This window comes from Eriocheir sinensis, unplaced genomic scaffold, assembly GCF_024679095.1.
Source record: "Eriocheir sinensis breed Jianghai 21 unplaced genomic scaffold, ASM2467909v1 Scaffold523, whole genome shotgun sequence".
NCBI lineage: Eukaryota > Metazoa > Arthropoda > Malacostraca > Decapoda > Varunidae > Eriocheir > Eriocheir sinensis.
In genome coordinates this window covers 145,001-164,794 of record NW_026111858.1, presented here as the reverse complement: position 1 = coordinate 164,794, position 19,794 = coordinate 145,001, and the positions used below count along the sequence as shown (strand labels likewise).

Sequence of the window (19,794 nt, the reverse complement as noted above, 5' to 3'; positions counted from 1 at the left end):
AAAACACGAACGATTACAGAACACCGACAGCAACCGACACAAGAAGAGAGAGAGAGAGAGAGAGAGAGAGAGAGAGAGAGACGTAATTGATCGATAAGTAATTGATAGACAGATGGACATATACAAATAGATAGGCATGGAGGTGAAGTGGCAAATAGACAGATAGAGATTTAGGCTCACCTGGGAAGTTTTTGCAGCAGGGGAAAGGAGGAAGTGTCTGGGCGAGGATGTTGAAAGTGGTGCTTCAACGTTAAGTTGATTAAGACATTGTGACTAAGGCCTGAGGACAAGGTTTCTATCCCACTTTGATCCCTCTTCAGCGTTATGAAGACATTCTTACGATGGATGTGAGGCAAAAGAGCAGTAGCGATGTGCAGTGTACTGTCATCTACAAACAGACCTTTATTATGATCACTGTTTATATGGTGTGCTACTCTTCGAATGGCGTTGATATTGACCTCAGTGTCCGCCAACACATACATCCAGATTTCCGTTCTCATTCCAGACTCCTGTAACAAGTCCACGGTTTCCTCTACCGCCGTGACATTGGGATTACCGTGATAGCTCAACAATCCAAGTAGATGAGACAACGTGTTATTTAGAGTAAAAAGCTGTAAGTTTTGTCCTGCTGTGGAGTCAAGTAGGTGGCGGATGTCTCCCGCTTTGTAGTTGTTGTTGAGGCGTTCATGAATGTGCCAGGCTGCGAAAAAATCTTGCAGGCCTTTGTGTGGAGCGTGGTACTGTGCTGTCCTCACCCCACCCACCTCTGCTTGCCGCAGAGAGTAGAAGGCCGCTAATGTGTCCTGCACTGGCAGGTCCTTTGCCTCACAGAAATCTGTCAGTTGTATTATATCATCATCACTGAGATATATTTTGCTGTGAATGATCCCATTCAAGGCAATTTTATAGCACTTCAACAAAAAATGTTTAATTCTTATCCCGAGGAGAGGTTCTTTGGGTACTTTTGGACTACCAGCCAGTCTGTGCCGCAACTTCTCCACACACCAGTCCAGGATCTTCTGATACAGCTTGGTCTGGGTTATGGTGGTCGTCAGTTTTTGAGGCTCGATATAGAAAAAAGTAACAAAGAAGAGAATATTAAGAGGCAGTCGAAAGATCTGCCTCCAGGCTACCTCTTCCATCACCTGCCTCAGAAGGGGCTCGTCTCCAGGGATATTGACACACAGCCAGCGGTAGTGTCGTACTGCTAACTCCGTCCTCTTATCAACAGAAATGCCCTCAAGCTTGAGGTGGGAAAGTTTGTAGGTTTTGGGCGTATTTGCCTTCATAGTTTGTATGGCTTCTGGACGGGATGTTGCAAGTAAAGTGAATTCGGGACAGTATTCACATTGGTTCAGGATATCTCTGACGAGGAGGTGTGAGGCATCGTTCATCTCATCGAGTGCATCGATGATGATAAGGACGCTGGTGCGCTTCAATAAAGGCATTACTAGGCTGCCATACCTGGAGTGGGTTTCTGCCAGGAGCCTCATCAACAAACCCTCAAAGGTGGGACTGCTCTCTGTTCGACATACGACCCATAAGATAAGGTGGTAATAGTCCAGCCCCTCCATGCGGCGACCACTCTTCTCCTTTAAGTACTCAGAAAGAATATATGTAAGGAGGGTGGTTTTTCCACTGCCGGCATCTCCCTCTACTAGTATGATATGTGGCGATGATGGTGTACTTCTACCCTGGGAGAGAGTTAGTAGCTTCAAATGATCGATATTCTTCTTTTCATTTTTTTCTTCTTGAATTACAATATCTGAAAATATATCCTGAACTTCAACCCAGTGATTTTCTTGGCCGCTGAGAAAGTAAAGTGGGTCAAGGAGCTTGGCACTGCTAAGTTTTTGTTTGAGTTCTTCATCAGCCTCCTTCCGGAAATGTGGTAGTAGATCACCCACTGATCGTCTCAGTATTTCATCCTCGCTAAGCTTTTCGTCCCTGATGTCGTTGACTATTTTTTTAATTTCGTTCTTCTTCCTGTCACATTCGACCCCATCAGTGTTATACTTCACCTTCGTGGCTTCTAAAGTTTTAATGAAGTCATCTTGAAGCTCATCAATTTTTTTTAGGAATTCTGTTTCATCCATGTCTTTCTGTGCTCCATGCACCACTTCATTTCTTGTGTCCTTTATCTTCTTGATCAGAGACTGAGCCTGGTGGTTAGCAGGATCATCCCATCCTTCACATCCCTCTGTGATCGCTTTCCAGAGCAAGCTAATATCAAATTTGCTACATGAAGCATCATTCCTGATCAAATCCTTCTGAGTCTTATCAAAACACTTTCCTTTATGCTTAGTGTTCTTGTATTTGGCCGTCGAGGTGCCAGGAAGCTTGTCAAGGTACTCGATGAAAGTGTCTTTAGGATTCTTGCCGGGTGTCCCGCACCGGAGGGTATATGTCAACACCTGCTGGCCGGCTGCCTCCAGGACACGCAACAACTTCAAGCGGAAACATACACTTGGCGGGAAGGCCGCCATCTCCTGCCAGTGGCTGCTGGTTGGTGCCAAGGACGTTTGGTTATCTGTAAGAATATACATTGTCTTATTATTTATTTAAGAGGTTTAGATGTTACTGGAAAGCAATCATACAACCATAGGGTAGGGAAGGAAAGGAGAAAATATGATGACTAATTAATCTATTACAAGACAACAAGCAGAGGGAAAGGTCACCGAACACGAGAGAGATGCATGACGATTTTGGTGAAGGATGTAGAAAGATGCCTCAACAACCTTTCACTAGACTTTTAAGCTGCCGGTAAAGGATCAAAGCCCGTCCAGGCGGTGGGAAGGAGAGTTCGGGTCAATGGTGGAAATCACGTTGGTCTCCCCTCATCAGTGGAGTCACTCAGGAGTCAGCGGTGGGACTCATCGACTTTCATCATCTACATTTTACAACAACAATCAATATTCCTGAATAACCACTTTTGCTGAAGCATAAGATTGCTCAACTGTTCAGGTATGGTACGGGGTATGATAGGACGATGAGGCATCACAGAGAAGCATGACATACTATGTACTGAAGCGGTTACAGTAACTGTTACTGTTCAGCATCAACCGGTGCATCACACAAACCGCTGGAAAAATACTATAACGTCTTGCATAACACAATATTACTATACAGTAAGAAATATTCTAGAAACTGTATCCCTTTTTCCGTACTTTTTATCTTTACTCTCCTTACCTGGCAATCTATCTCTGCTATGTTAGACGGTCCCTGTTCTTTTAGACCTATCTAAAGTGGTGTTCCGAAGGCTCTGTCCTATCTCCAACTCTCTGTTATTCATTATTTTCTTTTCCAAAGCAAACTATCCTATCTACTCGTACGCCGATGTATCTACCCTGCATCACTTAACATCTTTTAACAGAAGACCCTCCCAACAGGAATTGCAAGGTTCTAGGCTGGAGGCTACGGAAAGCTTACTCAGACCTTCCTACCATTTTCGATTGGGCAAGAGGTATCTAGTGTCCTTTAATGCCTCAAAAATCAATTTATCCACCTGTCAACTCAACACAATCTTCTAAACACCTATACCCTATTCTTCGATAACACTAAACTGTCACCTTCTTCAGGACTAAACATCCTCAGTCTTTCATGTACCCAAAATCTTAATTGAAAATTTCACAATCTCCAGACTTAATAAATTAGCTTCCTCGAGGTTGGGAGTGCTGTACCGTCTCCACCAGTTATTTTCACCCTCACATATACTACTTTTTTTCTTTTTCTTTTTTACGTCGTGGCTTATTGCACCGGTAGGCTTCTTCCCGGTGGATCCTGATGGTCGGCCCAAGGCTTTTTCCCGGTGGGGCCTGATGGTCGGCTCAGCCCGTTCTGGCGCAGGCGAGTGTTTGTAGTGGCGCCATCTTGCATTGACTCATGCTGCCCTTCCGGAGCTCATCTTTAATCCTAGAATCTAGAGTCCGGGTTGATAGGTGGTCTTCTGGACAGCATGTGGGTAGTTTTAAGGCACTCGGCGGCGGCTGAAAAATCCCAGCTTAGTGGCACCGGGCGGGGATTGAACTCGCGTCATCCTCAACGCGGCGCCGTCACGCTATCCATTCAGCCACCGCCTACCCATATGCAAGTGCCTTGTCCGCCTGCGCATGAAGTATGCATTTCATGTTTGAGGACTCCACACACACACAGCCCTTTTGGACCGATTGTAATCAAAGGCTCTTCGTTTCATTAACTCCTCTCCTCTAAGTTTTGAGCCTCTTTCTATCTTCTGTCGATAGTTTCATGCTGACTGCTCTTCTAAACTTGCTAACTGTATGCCTTCCCCCCTTATGGCGCTCGGAGCTCCACTACAAATGACATTTTACTCCACTTTTCCCTTTTCTGTACAAATCTCTTATGCAAGAATTAACCAGTATTTATTATTTTATCCTTTTTAATATATGGAACAGCCTTTCTTCGTTTGTATTTCCTCCTACTTATTACTAAACCTTTATCAGGCAAAGAGTATATCTCTCCACTAAAAATGCTCTTTCTCTTTGCCACTCTTCTCCACTTCTTTACAGGAGTGGTGTTTAGTGGGCGATTTTGTTTTTATTTGTTTTTCCCTTGAGCTGCTTTTTTTTACTATAAAACAACAGCAATGCTGGGAAAATATCTTAACGCCTTGCATAAGACAATATTACATATTACAGGGAAGGGTGGTACACCGTGGACTAAAGCAGTCATTCAGCAATAGATACTGTATAATATCAACAAATGCATCACACACGGTGCTGATACAATACTTCTATTTTACAGCTTATGGCGCCGGTAGGCTTTAATGGTAGGGCCTGATGGTGGGTCTCCAACCCGTTGTGTCGCAGGCAAGTGTTTATAGTGGCACCATCTTGTTCGGCTCATGCTGCCCCCCCCGGAGCTCATCATTGACCCTCTCTTTTAGAGAGATAATCTAGAGCCCGGGTTGATAGATGGGTTTCTGGACAGCGTGTTGGTCATTTTAGGCCACTCGGTGTTAACTAAAAAAATCCCGGCTTTGTATCACCGGACCTTGCGTGAACTCGTGTCGTCCTGGACGCTGCGCCGTCACGCTATCCACTCAGCCACCAAATTGCGTATAAGGGTTAAGCAAAGTCATTTCAACGTCAATATAAACTCAGTGCACTAATAGCTTCTGCTCTTGGAGCCACAGACCGCTGAGAGCGCCTAAGCCAGCAGCAGCAAAGGGTACCAAAGATACAGTCGTATACTATAATAGTGAAATTCGTGAAACATTTCGGTTTGTGTATACCGACAGAAGTGAGTTTAAACGCAAGAAAGTTTGTCCTCTTCGATACCAATATATCAAACGTTGTAGCGACCTGGTCACTACTAACTAACCAATGGAGATGATACGCCCTGGGGCGCTTCACATAACTCACTCGTCGTCCATACCTCAGAAACAACAACAACCATGTGAGCAGGATCGACGTCCGGGAGGCGCACTACGTTCGCAACCGGAGTTGGCGTTCACGGATTAAGCTGGTAATACGCCTCTCCAAGTCACTATTCAGTGATCATGTCTCAAAGTTATACAGTAAGACAGGAGAAACAAGAAACTTGAATTTTCAAACCTTTGTCCGTCTGCATATATATCGACAACGACGTATACTCGTATTGAACGAATCCATGACACCGTGGGACAGGCCAGTCTGTCGAGCGACTTCCTGGTGAGACACACCAAATGCTTAACATACCAAAGCACGTTAAGCTTTTGGTGACTGTATGACATCTTCACCACGTGCATGGACAGACTGAACATGCAAGCCTCCATACGACTGGATCTTGTTTTTGGCCCAGGAGACATTCAGTCCCAGAGGCTTCCCCTTCTCATGCAACACTTCCAGGGCTATTACTAGGACCGCTATTCATTCCACGAGGAGGACTGCATCATCAACAGAAACAAGATCAGTGACCTTGATGTCGCCAACAGATGCTCCGCAAAGCCTTTGATCAACATCTTTGGCTAATACCCTGTCCAAGCAAGTATTGAAATGTGATGGAGAAAGGACGCACCACTGCCTCAATCCTGAATTAACAGAAAAGAAGCCAGAACTTCACACTCTTCACAGCATACTCAGTCTCAGAGGATAGGCCAGTCATCAGGTCAATAATCATTACAGGAGTCCCAGGGATCAGCAGAATATCCCAGACTGTCTCACGATGCACTGAGACAAAAGCCTTCTTGAGATCGCCATTGGCTGCGAGCAACCCCTGTCGATGCTAGGATCCGGTCAATAAATGACTTGCCGAATCCGGATTCCTCATGGATGAGAATATTTTTTTGTATCTACAGCAGAGGAGCGAACACTTTACCTGGCACACTGAGCAGTGTGTTATTACGGCAATTTTTACTCTCCTGTCGGACCTTTTCCTTTTCCAGAGACGGGCAACTAACCCCCTTTTCCATTCAAGAAGAATGGCACCGGACTGCTGCACGATAGACAGCACCGCATCCAGCCCCAAGGATCATGGCTTCACCCGTATACGCTTTCAACATCTTTGCGTTGATATTACGGATTTAGAGCTCGAAAGACAGGTCTAAGGTCGTTAGCATTTAGAGAACCTTCGACATCTTCACCGAGTTATCTGACGTTTCTCTCCTTATCTCTTCTTATAAGTGTTTTAGTCCTTCGTGACAAAAAAACAGTATTGCTTCGAATTACCAGGCAGTCTGACAGCACGATTCTCCTGTATATTCTCCAGTGTTTCCGTCGAATCAACGCCACTCCTAGACCTTGTGTGCTCTCCAATGCACTCCTCGGCAGCTTTGAGAGTTTAGTGTTTAATTAAAGGTATCCCAAAACTCTCCACGTTTCTCCAAAGTGCCAAGCACTTCGGACCGGTTTGAGACTGACACTGTGTACTCCTGAGTACACGCCTAGTCCCTTAGTTTCTCAGATGGAATCTTGGGGGTTGCATTTTGGGAATATTTCGGACGTGATGCGTATCCTCACATTTGCATTAAGTCAATTGTCGGTATTAAAGAACTTAGCACTCATGAAAACCCTAAAGTTCTAGAGGATCATCCAAAGAGTACTGACAAGGATGTAATCGATCTCTTTTACCACACCGCCTGCAAAGCTAAACGAAGACCGACGGCAAAGGTTGCGTCTCTGGAATCAGGAACAAGCAATCCCTCAGCCTATTGAATTTTGCAAAGTTCAGAAGGAGTGACCTGTTTACGTTCATTGTGCCTAAGCCAAGGGGATCAATACATAACTCGTAGCCATCTCTCTCTGTGCCAGTAACTGCATTAAAGTCGCCCATGAAAATAAAGCTGGGTTCATACATGGCCGACTTGGCGTCCCGTTCGGCCCCGTTTCGTCCCGACTAGTGAAGACGGGACAGAACGTGTGGCATCGTGGCCATGGTCGGTGGTAGGCATGGGTGGGCGCATGGGGTCGCCACCGAACGGCGGGACGCGGGAAGCGAGTCGATTTTTTTAGCGTGTTCAAAATATTCGGGGCCGATCGGGACTTGAAGAAATAGGCATAGAACGGGATAACAACGCCATCTGACGGGGTCAGCCGGCGCCAGACAGGGGTTAGCCCCCGACTGGTGGCGTCTGGTTGCAACAGGAAGGATGGAAACTGCAACGATGCACCACACGTGGCATCGCCGCCAAGCAGCGTCATGCCCAAGGAGACTATAATAAAAGATATAGTAGTTTTCAGTAAAGCTTCAGAATGTGCAAGTAAAGCCATATATTGCAGCGGGCGTAAAAGGGCATTTTTAGGGGCTAACTTTACTAATTTTAGGGTACTTGCTTTTAGCACCCCATCCAGAAATATTAATTAGTTGTAATATTATTGTAATTACTTACTAATTAGGTAGATAAATATGTGTTTTCATGGTACATCATATTATTAGGAGTTATATATTTTTCAAGAACAAATTACGGTGTAGATAATAATTCCTAAAGCTGTCTTTATATATATATATATATATATATATATATATATATATATATATATATATATATATATATATATATATATATATATATATATATATATTTGGGAAGGCGATGGCTGAGTGGTTAGCATGTGGGCCCCGCATTCACCGCGTTCTGGTTGACACTGGTTTGAATCCTCCCCTATCAACTGGGATTTTTTTAGCTACCGCCAAGTGGCCTAAGACTAACCACATGCTGTCCTGAAGACCACCCATCAACCCGGACGCTAGAAAAACCGTCCAAGTCATTCAAGAATGAGCTCCGGGGGCAGCATGAACCAAGAAAAGATGGCACTACTATAAACACTTGCCTACACCTAGACCGCCTCGGATCGACGAACAGGCATCTCTTTCTCTCTCTCCCTCTCCCTCTCTTGCCCTCTTCCTTTTTCCTTCCCTTTTTCTCGCTCTCTCCCTCGCTCGCTCCCCCGCTCTCATTCCATCTCTCTCTCTCTCTCTCTCTCTCTCTCTCTCTCTCTCTCTCTCTCTCTCTCTCTCTCTCTCTCGTTTCTACCCTCCCCCTCTCCCTCTCTCGCCCTCTTCCTCCTTCCTTCCCTCTTTCTCGCTCTCTCCCTCGCTTGCTCCTCTGCTCTCTTTCCACCCCCCCCCCCCCTCTCTCTCTCTCTCTCTCTCTCTCTCTCTCTCTCTCTCTCTCTCTCTCTCTCTCTCTCTCTCTTTCTCTCTCTCTCGTGCGTGACTGCTTTGCCGAACCCAACGTTAAATACTAACCTCTCTCTTGCTCCCTTTTGCTTATCCAGATGGGCAAAAGAAATGTTCATCATGCTCTGGGAACTTCTCAAGTCATTTCTTCACAGGGCACTTGTCCGTCGGCAAGATCTGCCTTTTGAGACAGCAGATGGAAACCAGACTCCTTGAACAAGGTGAGAGACTGACAGCTGGCCGGGAGAAGATTACTGACTTAACACGTACTGTCGAAACCTTGCAAGAATTAATTTATCCTTGCCAACATCGTCGCACTTACTGCCACTGACGCCCCATCACCCGTCGCGCCTGCTTTCCAAGCCCCGCCATCACCCGAAAATATCTCGCCACAGGGGAATGCAAGAGCTTCACCTGACACAGCAGGCTTCACTCCCGTGAGATGAGGAGCCAGACCCGCCACCAGAGCCATTTACCCTACTCAGTGCTTCAGCAGATTTGCCATACTGGAAGAGGACGAGTAGCAAAGCCCTTTTTTGTTGGGGATTTTATGATTCGCCATCAGGTGGTTGAATTCTCAGTAATAGTCCCCCGATTACGAACGACGTCAGCAGGACCCGGTCTGAGGAACTGCTGGACAAGTACCCTAGGCTTATCCAGCCGTACAAGTCTAAATCCCGTAACATTATGATTTTAGGAATTCTACCACGGAACTGGGCGGCGTTTGATTTCCTCACTAAGGCTTTCAGCCTCAACAGCCGCTTACAGACTTTTTGTAGGGAGCTTGACGACGAGTTCTTTAACGCCTGGGACAATCCCTACGGGAAGGGTGAGCTCTTCCATAGGGACGGAATACACCTGTGCCCCATCGGAGCAGCCAGATTCGGAAGGCACCTTAACGACAACAACAACAAAAAACTACTATCGGCTGTGTCCCTCCACCCCCCACCCCCCGTGTAAATAGACGGCATGCAACACAACAAACGCGAAACCATGAACCCACCAGTAACACCACCTCTATTACAATACCTTAAGATAACATGGAAGTCCTAAGTTTCAATGCGCGCCGCATAAGAAACAAGTTTGATGATATGAAATGCATTGTTTCAACAGAAAATTTTGACGTAATTGCTATAACCGAAACATTCATTGACACCATAAATACTGATTTAAGTTCAGAATACAACATAGATGGCTACAGACTCTTCAACAAAGATCGTGCTAACCGTAGAGGTGGTGGCGTCGCCCTTTACGTCAAAAGCTATTTGCAACCCACTGAGAGAACACCAAGACACAGTAACGTTGAACTTTTGTGCGTGTGAATAAACATTGTAAAAATCTCTCTCTCTCTCTCTCTCTCTCTCTCTCTCTCTCTCTCTCTCTCTCTCTCTCTCTCTGTGTGTGTGTGTGTGTGTCACACACCTCCGGGACAATCACTCATAGATGTTGAAATGTACAGCGTTTTAAGACTCACTTAATAACAGCGACTCGCTGATATTAGGAGACTTTAATCTCCCCCATATCGACTGTGCGACACTGTCAGGTACAGAAGGCGAGTCACATGGAATAATTGAATTTTTAAAAGAAAATTACCTAAGCCAAATGGTTATTGAACCAACTCGACAAAATAACATACTAGACCTTGTTATATAGATCCAAAATAACCTAGTCAGTGATGTTACAGTAGAACATCTCAGTTTTTGCGATCATAGATTAGTGCGCACACACAACACAACAGTGGCTGAAAATAAAGTAAAGGTGCCCAATTTCAAAAGAGATAATTTCATAGATATCCGGCAAAAAAATAACAGAAATACAACTACCAGATAATAGCAACGTAAAGGAAGCCTTGTTAAACTATAAAAATCATTTACTCACTCAGCAGAACACATTTGTCCCATTGTCAGGGCCGGATTTCCCATATAGGCTTTCTAGGCTAGCCTAGGTCAGCAGGCTGATAGGGGTGGCAGTTTATGAAAATTGTTACACAATTTGGTATTTTCTTATTTTAATCTTTCCCGGGTCATACCACACTAACCTGCCACTACTGTTTTGGTGGCGCCACTAGCAGCCACAGCTAATGGCGTGTTGTCCTACACAAATGGCAGTGTGGTGAGTTAGGTTTGTCATATTTTCAGGTTTAAAGGTCGCTAATGAGTGACAAGGCGAAGGGACAGTGGACAGACAGTATGAATACCTGAATATATACTATAACACCCACCACATACATGGGGGGGTAGCCCAGGTGCCAGGGCCCCTCTTCACCCACGTGAGACCCAAGTCAGCCTTGGCTATGGCTGCTGACGCAGGAAGGTCGCATTGGTTGACTCAACCCCCCCCACCCCCTGCTCACAGGGGCGGTAACCTCTGGCCTTCAGTGGTATTTTATCGGTCTGAGCAGGACTCGATCACATTACGCGTTAGTACCAGAATGGCAGGCGCGCATGGTACCACTGAGCTAGCCAGAGGCTATACTATATTCGTAGAATGAAGTCCGTTCTAGTGTAGTGACACGACTAACCTGATGGGTGAGCCTCCCATAGCTCCCTCTGCCAGATAGTGTAGACAGCCATGTATCAAAATCATGGTCCCGTAGGAATTTCATGCCCAAATTGAGATAGTGTGTGCTTTCACTTCCTTATGGTTTAAGGTAATGGAAAATGATAGGTAACAAATTTTCCCGACACCCGTAGCCATGGTAACAGCCAAAATCCAACATGGCCGCCGTCGCGCCTGGATGTTTCCAAAAGAGTCACATCTCTGGAAATACTCGACCGGTTTCAATGATGTTGGGATCAATATTAGGGTTTTACAACATTTCTGAGCGTTTGAAAAAGGTTTCACAGCGATTGGGGGTTATGATCAAGCCGAAAACTGTGTTTGATATGGGGAAGTAACTGGTAGAATGAAAAGGTAATTCATATTTTTGTATAAATATATTAATATGCTGATTTTTTTTTTCAGGTTGCCATTCTTAAATATCTGCATGGTGCATGAAATACAGTAGATGTATGGTGACCTGGCTCAGTATCGGCATGGTGCATGAAGTGGAGAAAAGGTGCCCCACTCCAGTCATCATCATCATACACGAAGCATGTCTAATTATATTGAAACACCACCTGTGTGTATTGTATGCAAGAGTGATTCTAAAAAACTTGTTGCCAGCCCTGATGTAGACAAAATACAAGATATATTGCACTATGCTAAACGTCTGGCAAACCTTGGTGAAGTTGCCTTCAGACCCCTATCTGACTTTCTCTCCAGCCTATCAAAATCTGAACTGGAAAAGATTCGGTATCATTCAGACTGTCGTAAGCGAATCGTTAATAAATCACTTTTGGAGAGAGCCGAAAGGAAAAGAGCTCACTTAGATACTCCAACAGCAGCCCAGCCAGCCAAGAGAGGTCGGCCAGCCAAGTCAAGCTCTTCTACAAGTCGTGTTAACAGACATACTGGTGTCATTCCTAAGGAAATATCATGTATATTTGCTCCCCCCACTTCTAAATGTAAATATCATGAAGAACAACTCCACAAAGTTTCCTCCCTGAATCGTGGTCAGTCACTACTAGACATCAAGTTTAACACTATTGATGATCATATTAGGACTTCTCTATCCAGTTTACATCAGCCTGGTGATGCCTTTGCCCAGGAAAAGTGGTACCACAGTAGCTGTCTTCAAGATGCACGTAGAACGTGCTCCCACCATTCTGATCAAGGCAATACTTATGATATGATGAAGGCCATTTCTGATATTCAGATTGTGAAGTATGTTAAGTCTGTATTGATGTACGATGATGGTTTGGTACTGAAAATGGCAGATATCAATGACATTTACCTAGAAATCCTCAAGGAAAACAGCATTGAAAATTTGAAGGACAACCAAAGAAAGCACCTGAAACAATTGCTGAGTGATCGTATCCCCAACTTAAAATTCATTCAGCCACCACAGAGAAATGAGAGTGAACGGGTCATGCTGGCAAAATCTGCTGGGGAAGCTATTGACTACGCAACCACGAAGACCCCAAACGCTATTTTAGAAATTTTGTTAGAAGCAGCAAACATACTGCGCAATGAACTTCTAAAGTGTAGACGTGATTGGAAGTTCTCCAGTGACAATTTTCTTAGTGGTTGGGAAAACCCTCCACTTTCTCAGCTCTTTCTTACACACCTGTGGTACGGGTCTTTTGCTGACAGTGTGTTTGGACAGCGTAATGCAGAGGTAAAAAAATGTGTTGAAATTGGTTGTCAGTTCATGGTTCAAAACACTAACACTGACAGGCAGGTAAAGCACAAATCCCCAAAATAGTGGTTTTGTCCGCCATGTGGAGACACCACTCTCTGTTGGGTTACCTCTGACTATTCATCAGAGAGTTCGTGATAAGAATCTTATACGTGTACTCTCTAGTGTATATCTGGGTACAGGGTATGAACATGTTCTGAACATTACGAAGCGCATTGAGCGTGCAGTAGTTCTCCGTATGTCAGAGACAGGTGGATATTGTCTACCAGATTTCATCAAGAAAGGAATCCACTATTCTTTGCAGTAGATAATATAGATTTCATGGAGGACACTCCATATGGGCAAGATACTCTACATGGAACAGTTATTGTTGTGTGCCAACAGGAGGATGAAAATGCAGAACTTATCAACCCACCCCTGGCCATCCCTGACAAGCTACCATCTAGCCCTCTTCATGTCAATATCAAGTACAAAGATGACCCACTCTTACAGCTGAAACCCATCAAGTTCACTTCATATACAACTGGACAAAGGGATAACATTCTCAAACCATACCAGCTCTTTGATGAAACTTGGGCACTAGCCAATCATATAGCTAATCACAATGATTGTGCTACCCAGTCAAGCAATGTCTCACTTGATACCGCTGCAGAAATTAATCTTGATGACGACTTTGCCCCAGTGAGTACTGATGCTTCTTCATCATCCATCCATGAGAGGATCACCTCATAGCAATTAGAGAGGGAAAGACAACAACGCTTCTTGAAAATGGTCTTGCACCAAGGAGATTAGATATTGCCACAACATCCATTTCTGAGCATGACCATACCCCAACCACCAGTGATGTTGCCATGGCAAGCATCCATAAGGATGACAATGCTGACACCACATATAAAGAAGCCATTCTTAATGTAGCACCTAAGAAAATAAGGAAAGAAAAAAGACAAAAATCTCAGGTCATGCCCACATGGGCTGCAACAAATTCGCTTTTGCAGCCAATGCAGCGTGTTGACCGCACAAATAGTGAAGTGGTTGCCCCTCTTCAAAACACCCCAACAGATTATGCAACATTGTACACTGTGCTCAGTCTTACACAAGAAATATCAGCTGTAGTAATGGGTCCAGAACGAAGCACCATCATTACACTTGACCTTGATTTGTATGAACGAGCTATCAAGATCCAAGAATCAGCAAGTTGCAGTCGCTGGGTTCTCAGAGCGTGAGAATTGCATATATGTTTTGCTGCATTGCATGCCCTTGGCAAGTATGTTGAGGGCAGTGGATTAGATACAATTGCTATTGAGACTGGCATTTACTCCCCAGCAGCCCTTCGGGGTATATATGCAGGCAAAGCATTTAAGAGAGGAGTTGAGTATCATGTCATGAATGTGCTTGCATGTTTTTTCCTCCTGTTCGATGCAGTACTCCTGGAAATGCCAGCTGATGCACCTCTAAGGAAAAAGTGTGAGGAACTCAAGTGTAACCTTCACGACAGGAATGAGTGTACCATTGATTCCTACAATGACCTGGCATCTGACTATGCTAATCAGGTACAGCCTCTAATTTCTAGCATGGATGCTGGGGAGTTAGCTCAGTTCTTGATTAACTACATTAAACAGGTACAATGTCTGCTGCATATAATCAGTGCATGCCGTCAAGGTGACTGGGAAGGATATCTTGCTGCCTTGGACAATCAGATTCAGTATTTTTTCGCCCATGACCTGCATCACTATGCTCGTCTAATGCCTGTCCACATAGCACAAATGAATAAACTTGAAATGGATGACCCCAAAACGTGGGAAGCACTAAAGGAGGGCAACTTTATTGTTAAAAAATCTACCGTTCCCTTCACTGCGCTTTTTGCAGATCAGGCTCTTGAACAAAAAATCAAGGAGTTGAAAGGAATGGGTAGTATAGTGGGTATTACTCACGATAAGGTTTCACTTGACCGAATCATTACCACTCTACCACATATCACTTCCATCATTAGAGACTGGCTGGATGGATTCCCTCGCCTTTCAACAACATCCAAAGCTGCAGAAAAACACTATCAACTCTCTGGTGACATAGCTCAACGTTCAACGAGAAATGCTCTCAAGCTGAAAGAATCCATCCAACGCCACTGTGAAGGCAACCCATTCATCGTAAGAACACCACTCAAGAGCATTGTGTCATCCGTGATGATTCCAGATGCTGCCAAGGTTGACATACTCAATCGAGATAAGAAGGGAATGAATGGTTATCAAAATTTTGTTCACGAACGACTTTTACAGAATTCACCAATGTCTGTCTGGGATCCCATGAAAAAGATGAAGCTCAAGACCTTCTGCACCTGGATGGCAAAGACGCGTGTGACACTAGGAGATAAGGTTATCAAGCTCCGGGAGGAAAGGCAACTTCTTGCCCGGTTCCTAATCATTCAGCAGTCACGGCCTAAACTAGTTCCTCAGTTGTCGGAAACCATTGGCAATTTTGAGATGGCAATCACACCCAGGTCAATGTTTGCACTGGATGGATCACTTCTCATCCCAACAGACAAATCATCCATCATTCATGTTATAGAGGAGGCAATCCCCATCCCGACTGAGATTGACACATCATGCAGAGCAGCTGTTCAAGAACCAAAAGTGACATTGACCCCAACACCTAGCGAGGCAACAACACCAGGAGACACACACAATCTCCTTCCTGACATTCCTGATGATTCTTTTGCTGAACTCCGTGATCATGTAATCATCATTGACGGGATGGCAGTGGTCCAGTCCATGAAGAAAAGTCCAGACATGAAGATATTTCTCAACTTCAAGAATGCCTTTGTCAGAAGAATAACAAGGATGGTAAAAGCTTATGATGAAGCCCATATAATATTTGACAGATATGACATCACTCATTCCTTGAAACGAAAGACGAGGGCCAAACGAGCACAGGGAAATGAGATGGAGTTCGCAGTCCATGATGAGATGGCTATTGCAAAGGTCACACTAAAGGAGCTGTTGTCAGCACCCAAAACTAAAGCACTCCTTTCCAACATTCTTGGTGATGCTATACTTAATGTATTCAAAGAGTCAAATATGAAGGTTGTTGTTGTGAAAAGCACAACAGTCCAAGTCAACTACCCTCACTCCTTAACAGATGTGATGTCCACTCACAACCACGAGGAGGCTGACACTCTGATTCCTTTACATGTGCTCCATGCCATTGGTACCTCCACTGTTAGGAACATTGATGTGTGGTCACCTGACACTGATGTTCTGATCTTGTTGCTGGATCTTGTGGCTAATGGTCGACTAGGGACATTCACTAAGCTCCAGTTGCTGACTGGAAAAGGTAAAACCATAGATCTATTAACATTCCAGAACGTGTCAGGGCTATTGGTCAAGAAAAGTGTCGAGGTCTCATTGGTCTCCACAACTTCACTGGTGCAGACTGGGGTGGGAAATTTGTGGGAATTTCGAAGAAGACCTGGATCACTTCTTACCTGAATTTGCCAGACAATGACCCAATCATTTCTGTTTTCCAACTCTTGGGAAATGGAGTGCTTGCAAACCACGAGCTCATGGATGGTGAGCTGCCTGAAGAAGTGCAGCCTCTTGAGAGGTTCATATGCTCGGTATACAGTCCTTTAGGCCCAACCACAATACCAGCTCTGCGTTGGGAGCTGTTCCGGTCCAGAAACTTAGAGGAGAGAAACTTCCTCCAACAAGAGGAACACTGATGCCACACATTATCCGCACCAACTTTGTGGCTATGCGGGACAAATCCTACACTACACCTCACGCCTGCCTACCACCACTAGAGGAGAATGGATGGATATTTGTAGGAGAAGAGTATGTCCCAGTCCGGTGCCTCTACAAGCCAGCTCCATCTGCTGCCATAGAACTCGTGAAATGTGGTTGTCGGACATCATGTAAAAGTCACTGTTCTTGCCAAAAGAACAGCCTTTCCATCACTGCACTATGCAATTGTTACAGTAACGATTGCAGTAACTTTCATGAAGGCAAAATGATAGATGAGGAAGATTCTGGGGCATGAGTCTAGCTAAATGTGACATGACTGTTAAAATACTGACAAAATAACTAATACTTGAACTGTCCCAGTTTTTTGCTGACTCTGCAGATATAAATTTGTATACCTTATCTGTAATTTTGATTGTGAAAATATATTGCTTTAAGGAGTTTGAATGGTGGTGTACATACTGTAACTGCTATCACTAGTTTTCCCAACTTGCATCCAGTCATAGTTTTACAATGACACCTTTGAATGCATATGTGTATAATGTGAATGTATAGTATGACCAGTAATTATTTTATTATGCTATGTGAAAAGTCTTATCTTTCAGTGGATTTAATTGGTAGTATGTCAGCAATTCTACATTAGGCGTTTGCAAATTATTGGTAATTTACAATGATTTTCATGAATATTTTTGTTTTCTTAAATTGTATTGCTTATAACTTGAAAAAAAACATGTGCAAACTAAACATATTTTTGTATTGATATCCATAGCAAAAACATTACCCTGCAATGAAAAGGTTGGTTTACATGAATGAAGATTTACATCACACTACTACATGCAAACATTGGCTTGCTCATTCGGTGGTTCTCAACATCTGTCACAGGTTACGTCACTAAAGTGAAAGCTGTGAAAATGCACATTCATACCAAATAATCACATAATATGTGCAATTAAATAACTCTCACTTTATATTTTCCTTATTTGTGTTTGAACCCCAAATTATATCACATTAACCTTAGTTTATTACATCATCTTGACTTCCAATCGCTGTGAAACCTTTTTCAAACGCTCAGAAATGTTGTAAAACCCTAATATTGATCCCAACATCATTGAAACCGGTCGAGTATTTCCAGAGATGTGACTCTTTTGGAAACATCCAGGCGCGACGGCGGCCATGTTGGATTTTGGCTGTTACCATGGCTACGGGTGTCGGGAAAATTTGTTACCTATCATTTTCCATTACCTTAAACCATAAGGAAGTGAAAGCACACACTATCTCAATTTGGGCATGAAATTCCTACGGAATTACATCTCCGTCTGCACTAAGAGGGGTACCTCTTTGGCCGACTGGTAAAGGAGTGGCTCTCCCGTTACGCTGGCCGTGGGTTTCATCCCCGGCGCCAGCAAAACCTTTCCTTGTCTGGATCAATTTCTCGTGTGTTTCGTTACACGCAGTGGCCGTGTGGGAGTATAGTAAAAGAAAAATTCTGGCATTTCACTAGGTGTAGCAGATTCTGGAATTTCCGTGAGTGCGGCCCTGCCAGTTCGACCGCCAATTATCAGATTAACAGTCTCCCTACCTATAGTCGGTCCAAATTAGCTTGGCCAATTTGCACCGAGAGGCCCCTACCCCATTCTGGCATAGCTCCGCCCCCCTTTCACCTGATTGGCTGTTGATGACACATCATAGATTGTATCAAAGACACGTACCAAATATATATGACTGAGATAATCTAGCTTCTTTCATGATTAAAAAATATTCGAAACTTAATTGAATAACGACACTCTACTAAAACAATCAATGACATCACCTAAGAAACAAAGTACAATCATAATACTGCAAGTTTTCAAGGGAGAACGGGCCCTGCAAAACGAGCACTGAAGGCGATGATAGTAGGCTATCTATAAAGTAATGCACACTTTCCGTCATTATTTCCTACATAGCTCATTCACATAGACATATCAAATATAATCACATAAAAAAAAATATGTTCAACAATAGCTTCATACAAGTATGAATCATTGTATTGAGGAATAAGTTTCGTATCTGTGGCTGTTGCGCTGAGCGTAACGTAGCCTTGTTATTCAATCAAGCCCCGATACATATCTTTTTAATTCATGAAAGAAGCTAGATTATCTCAATCATATATATTTTGTACGTGTCTTTGATACAATCTATGAAGTCATCAACAGCCAATCAGGTGAAAGGGGGAAGGAGCTTAGCCAGAATGGGGAGGGCTTCTCCACCTGTTTATCTCTCTCTCTCTCTCTCTCTCTCTCTCTCTCTCTCTCTCTCTCTCTCTCTCTCTCTTGTACAGTCGGCTATAAGGAATAGTGTCACACTGTCCAGTAACTTTCGTTCAGAAAGCGACATCTGGCAACCCCTCAACGCGACATGAAAATTATTATATCTTATCGAAATCGTACTGTTGTGGTGATTGGTGGTCACATGTGCACTCTACAAAATTTTAAGAGAGATATTTATCAAAAGTGCCCATCGCTAACGCTTAATAAACATTTTTTCTTTAGGCTCTGTCGTTACATTTTGAAACGAGCTTTTAGTTTCGGTGAAATTTAGTCAAGAGCAATTATAAGTTGTTTATCAAACAATGATACATTTAAAAATATACTGCACTTATTAGGGGAGATTGTTATGCCTTTTAACAACAACAAAATCCTGACAGCCGAGATCTTGTTCTTTATTAAAAATAATATACGTAATAATAGGATATTAACGTTCACATGATGCCGTCGTCGACCGCGGGCTTTGACGGCGCGGCCATGGAGCGCAGAGGTGAAACTACGCTGGAACAGCGGTATTCTATTAAAGCCCTTATGCCTGCAGGCACTGCCCCGTCAGACATATCACGGATATTAAATATAAACAAGATGACAGTTTATAGATGGATGGAGAGGATACAAAAAAAAAAAAAAACGTGAACAGCTTTCCGAGGAGTGATGGGCCGCGGAACGTAACCCAAGAGGAGGAGCAACGCATCATCGATGCCGCCAGGAGAAGCCCTCTCACCACATCAGTCCAGCTCAAGCACAAACTAGGATGTCAATTTGGAGTTCAAACAATCAGAAAGATACTACACAGTGCAGACATACACCACACCGTCAAGCCCTTCCTCTCCCAGGAGAACAAGGAGCGACTAGGATTCGCACTTGAGTATGTTACTGCGGCAGACGACTTTTGGGACAA

General features: G+C 43.9%; 1 protein-coding gene across 2 annotated transcripts in view; it reads right to left on the bottom strand.

Moving 5' to 3' along the window:
• The window catches only part of LOC126992931 (uncharacterized), a 99,929-nt gene that overhangs the window by 57,715 nt on the left and 22,420 nt on the right, over window positions 1–19,794 (bottom strand). For both annotated transcript variants that reach the window (XM_050851765.1, XM_050851766.1), the window contains exon 2: window positions 181–2,530. In XM_050851765.1, coding sequence (XP_050707722.1) covers window positions 181–2,486 — 2,306 coding nt within the window. In that variant the 5' untranslated portion in view covers window positions 2,487–2,530. The remainder of the gene's footprint in view (window positions 1–180; window positions 2,531–19,794) is intronic.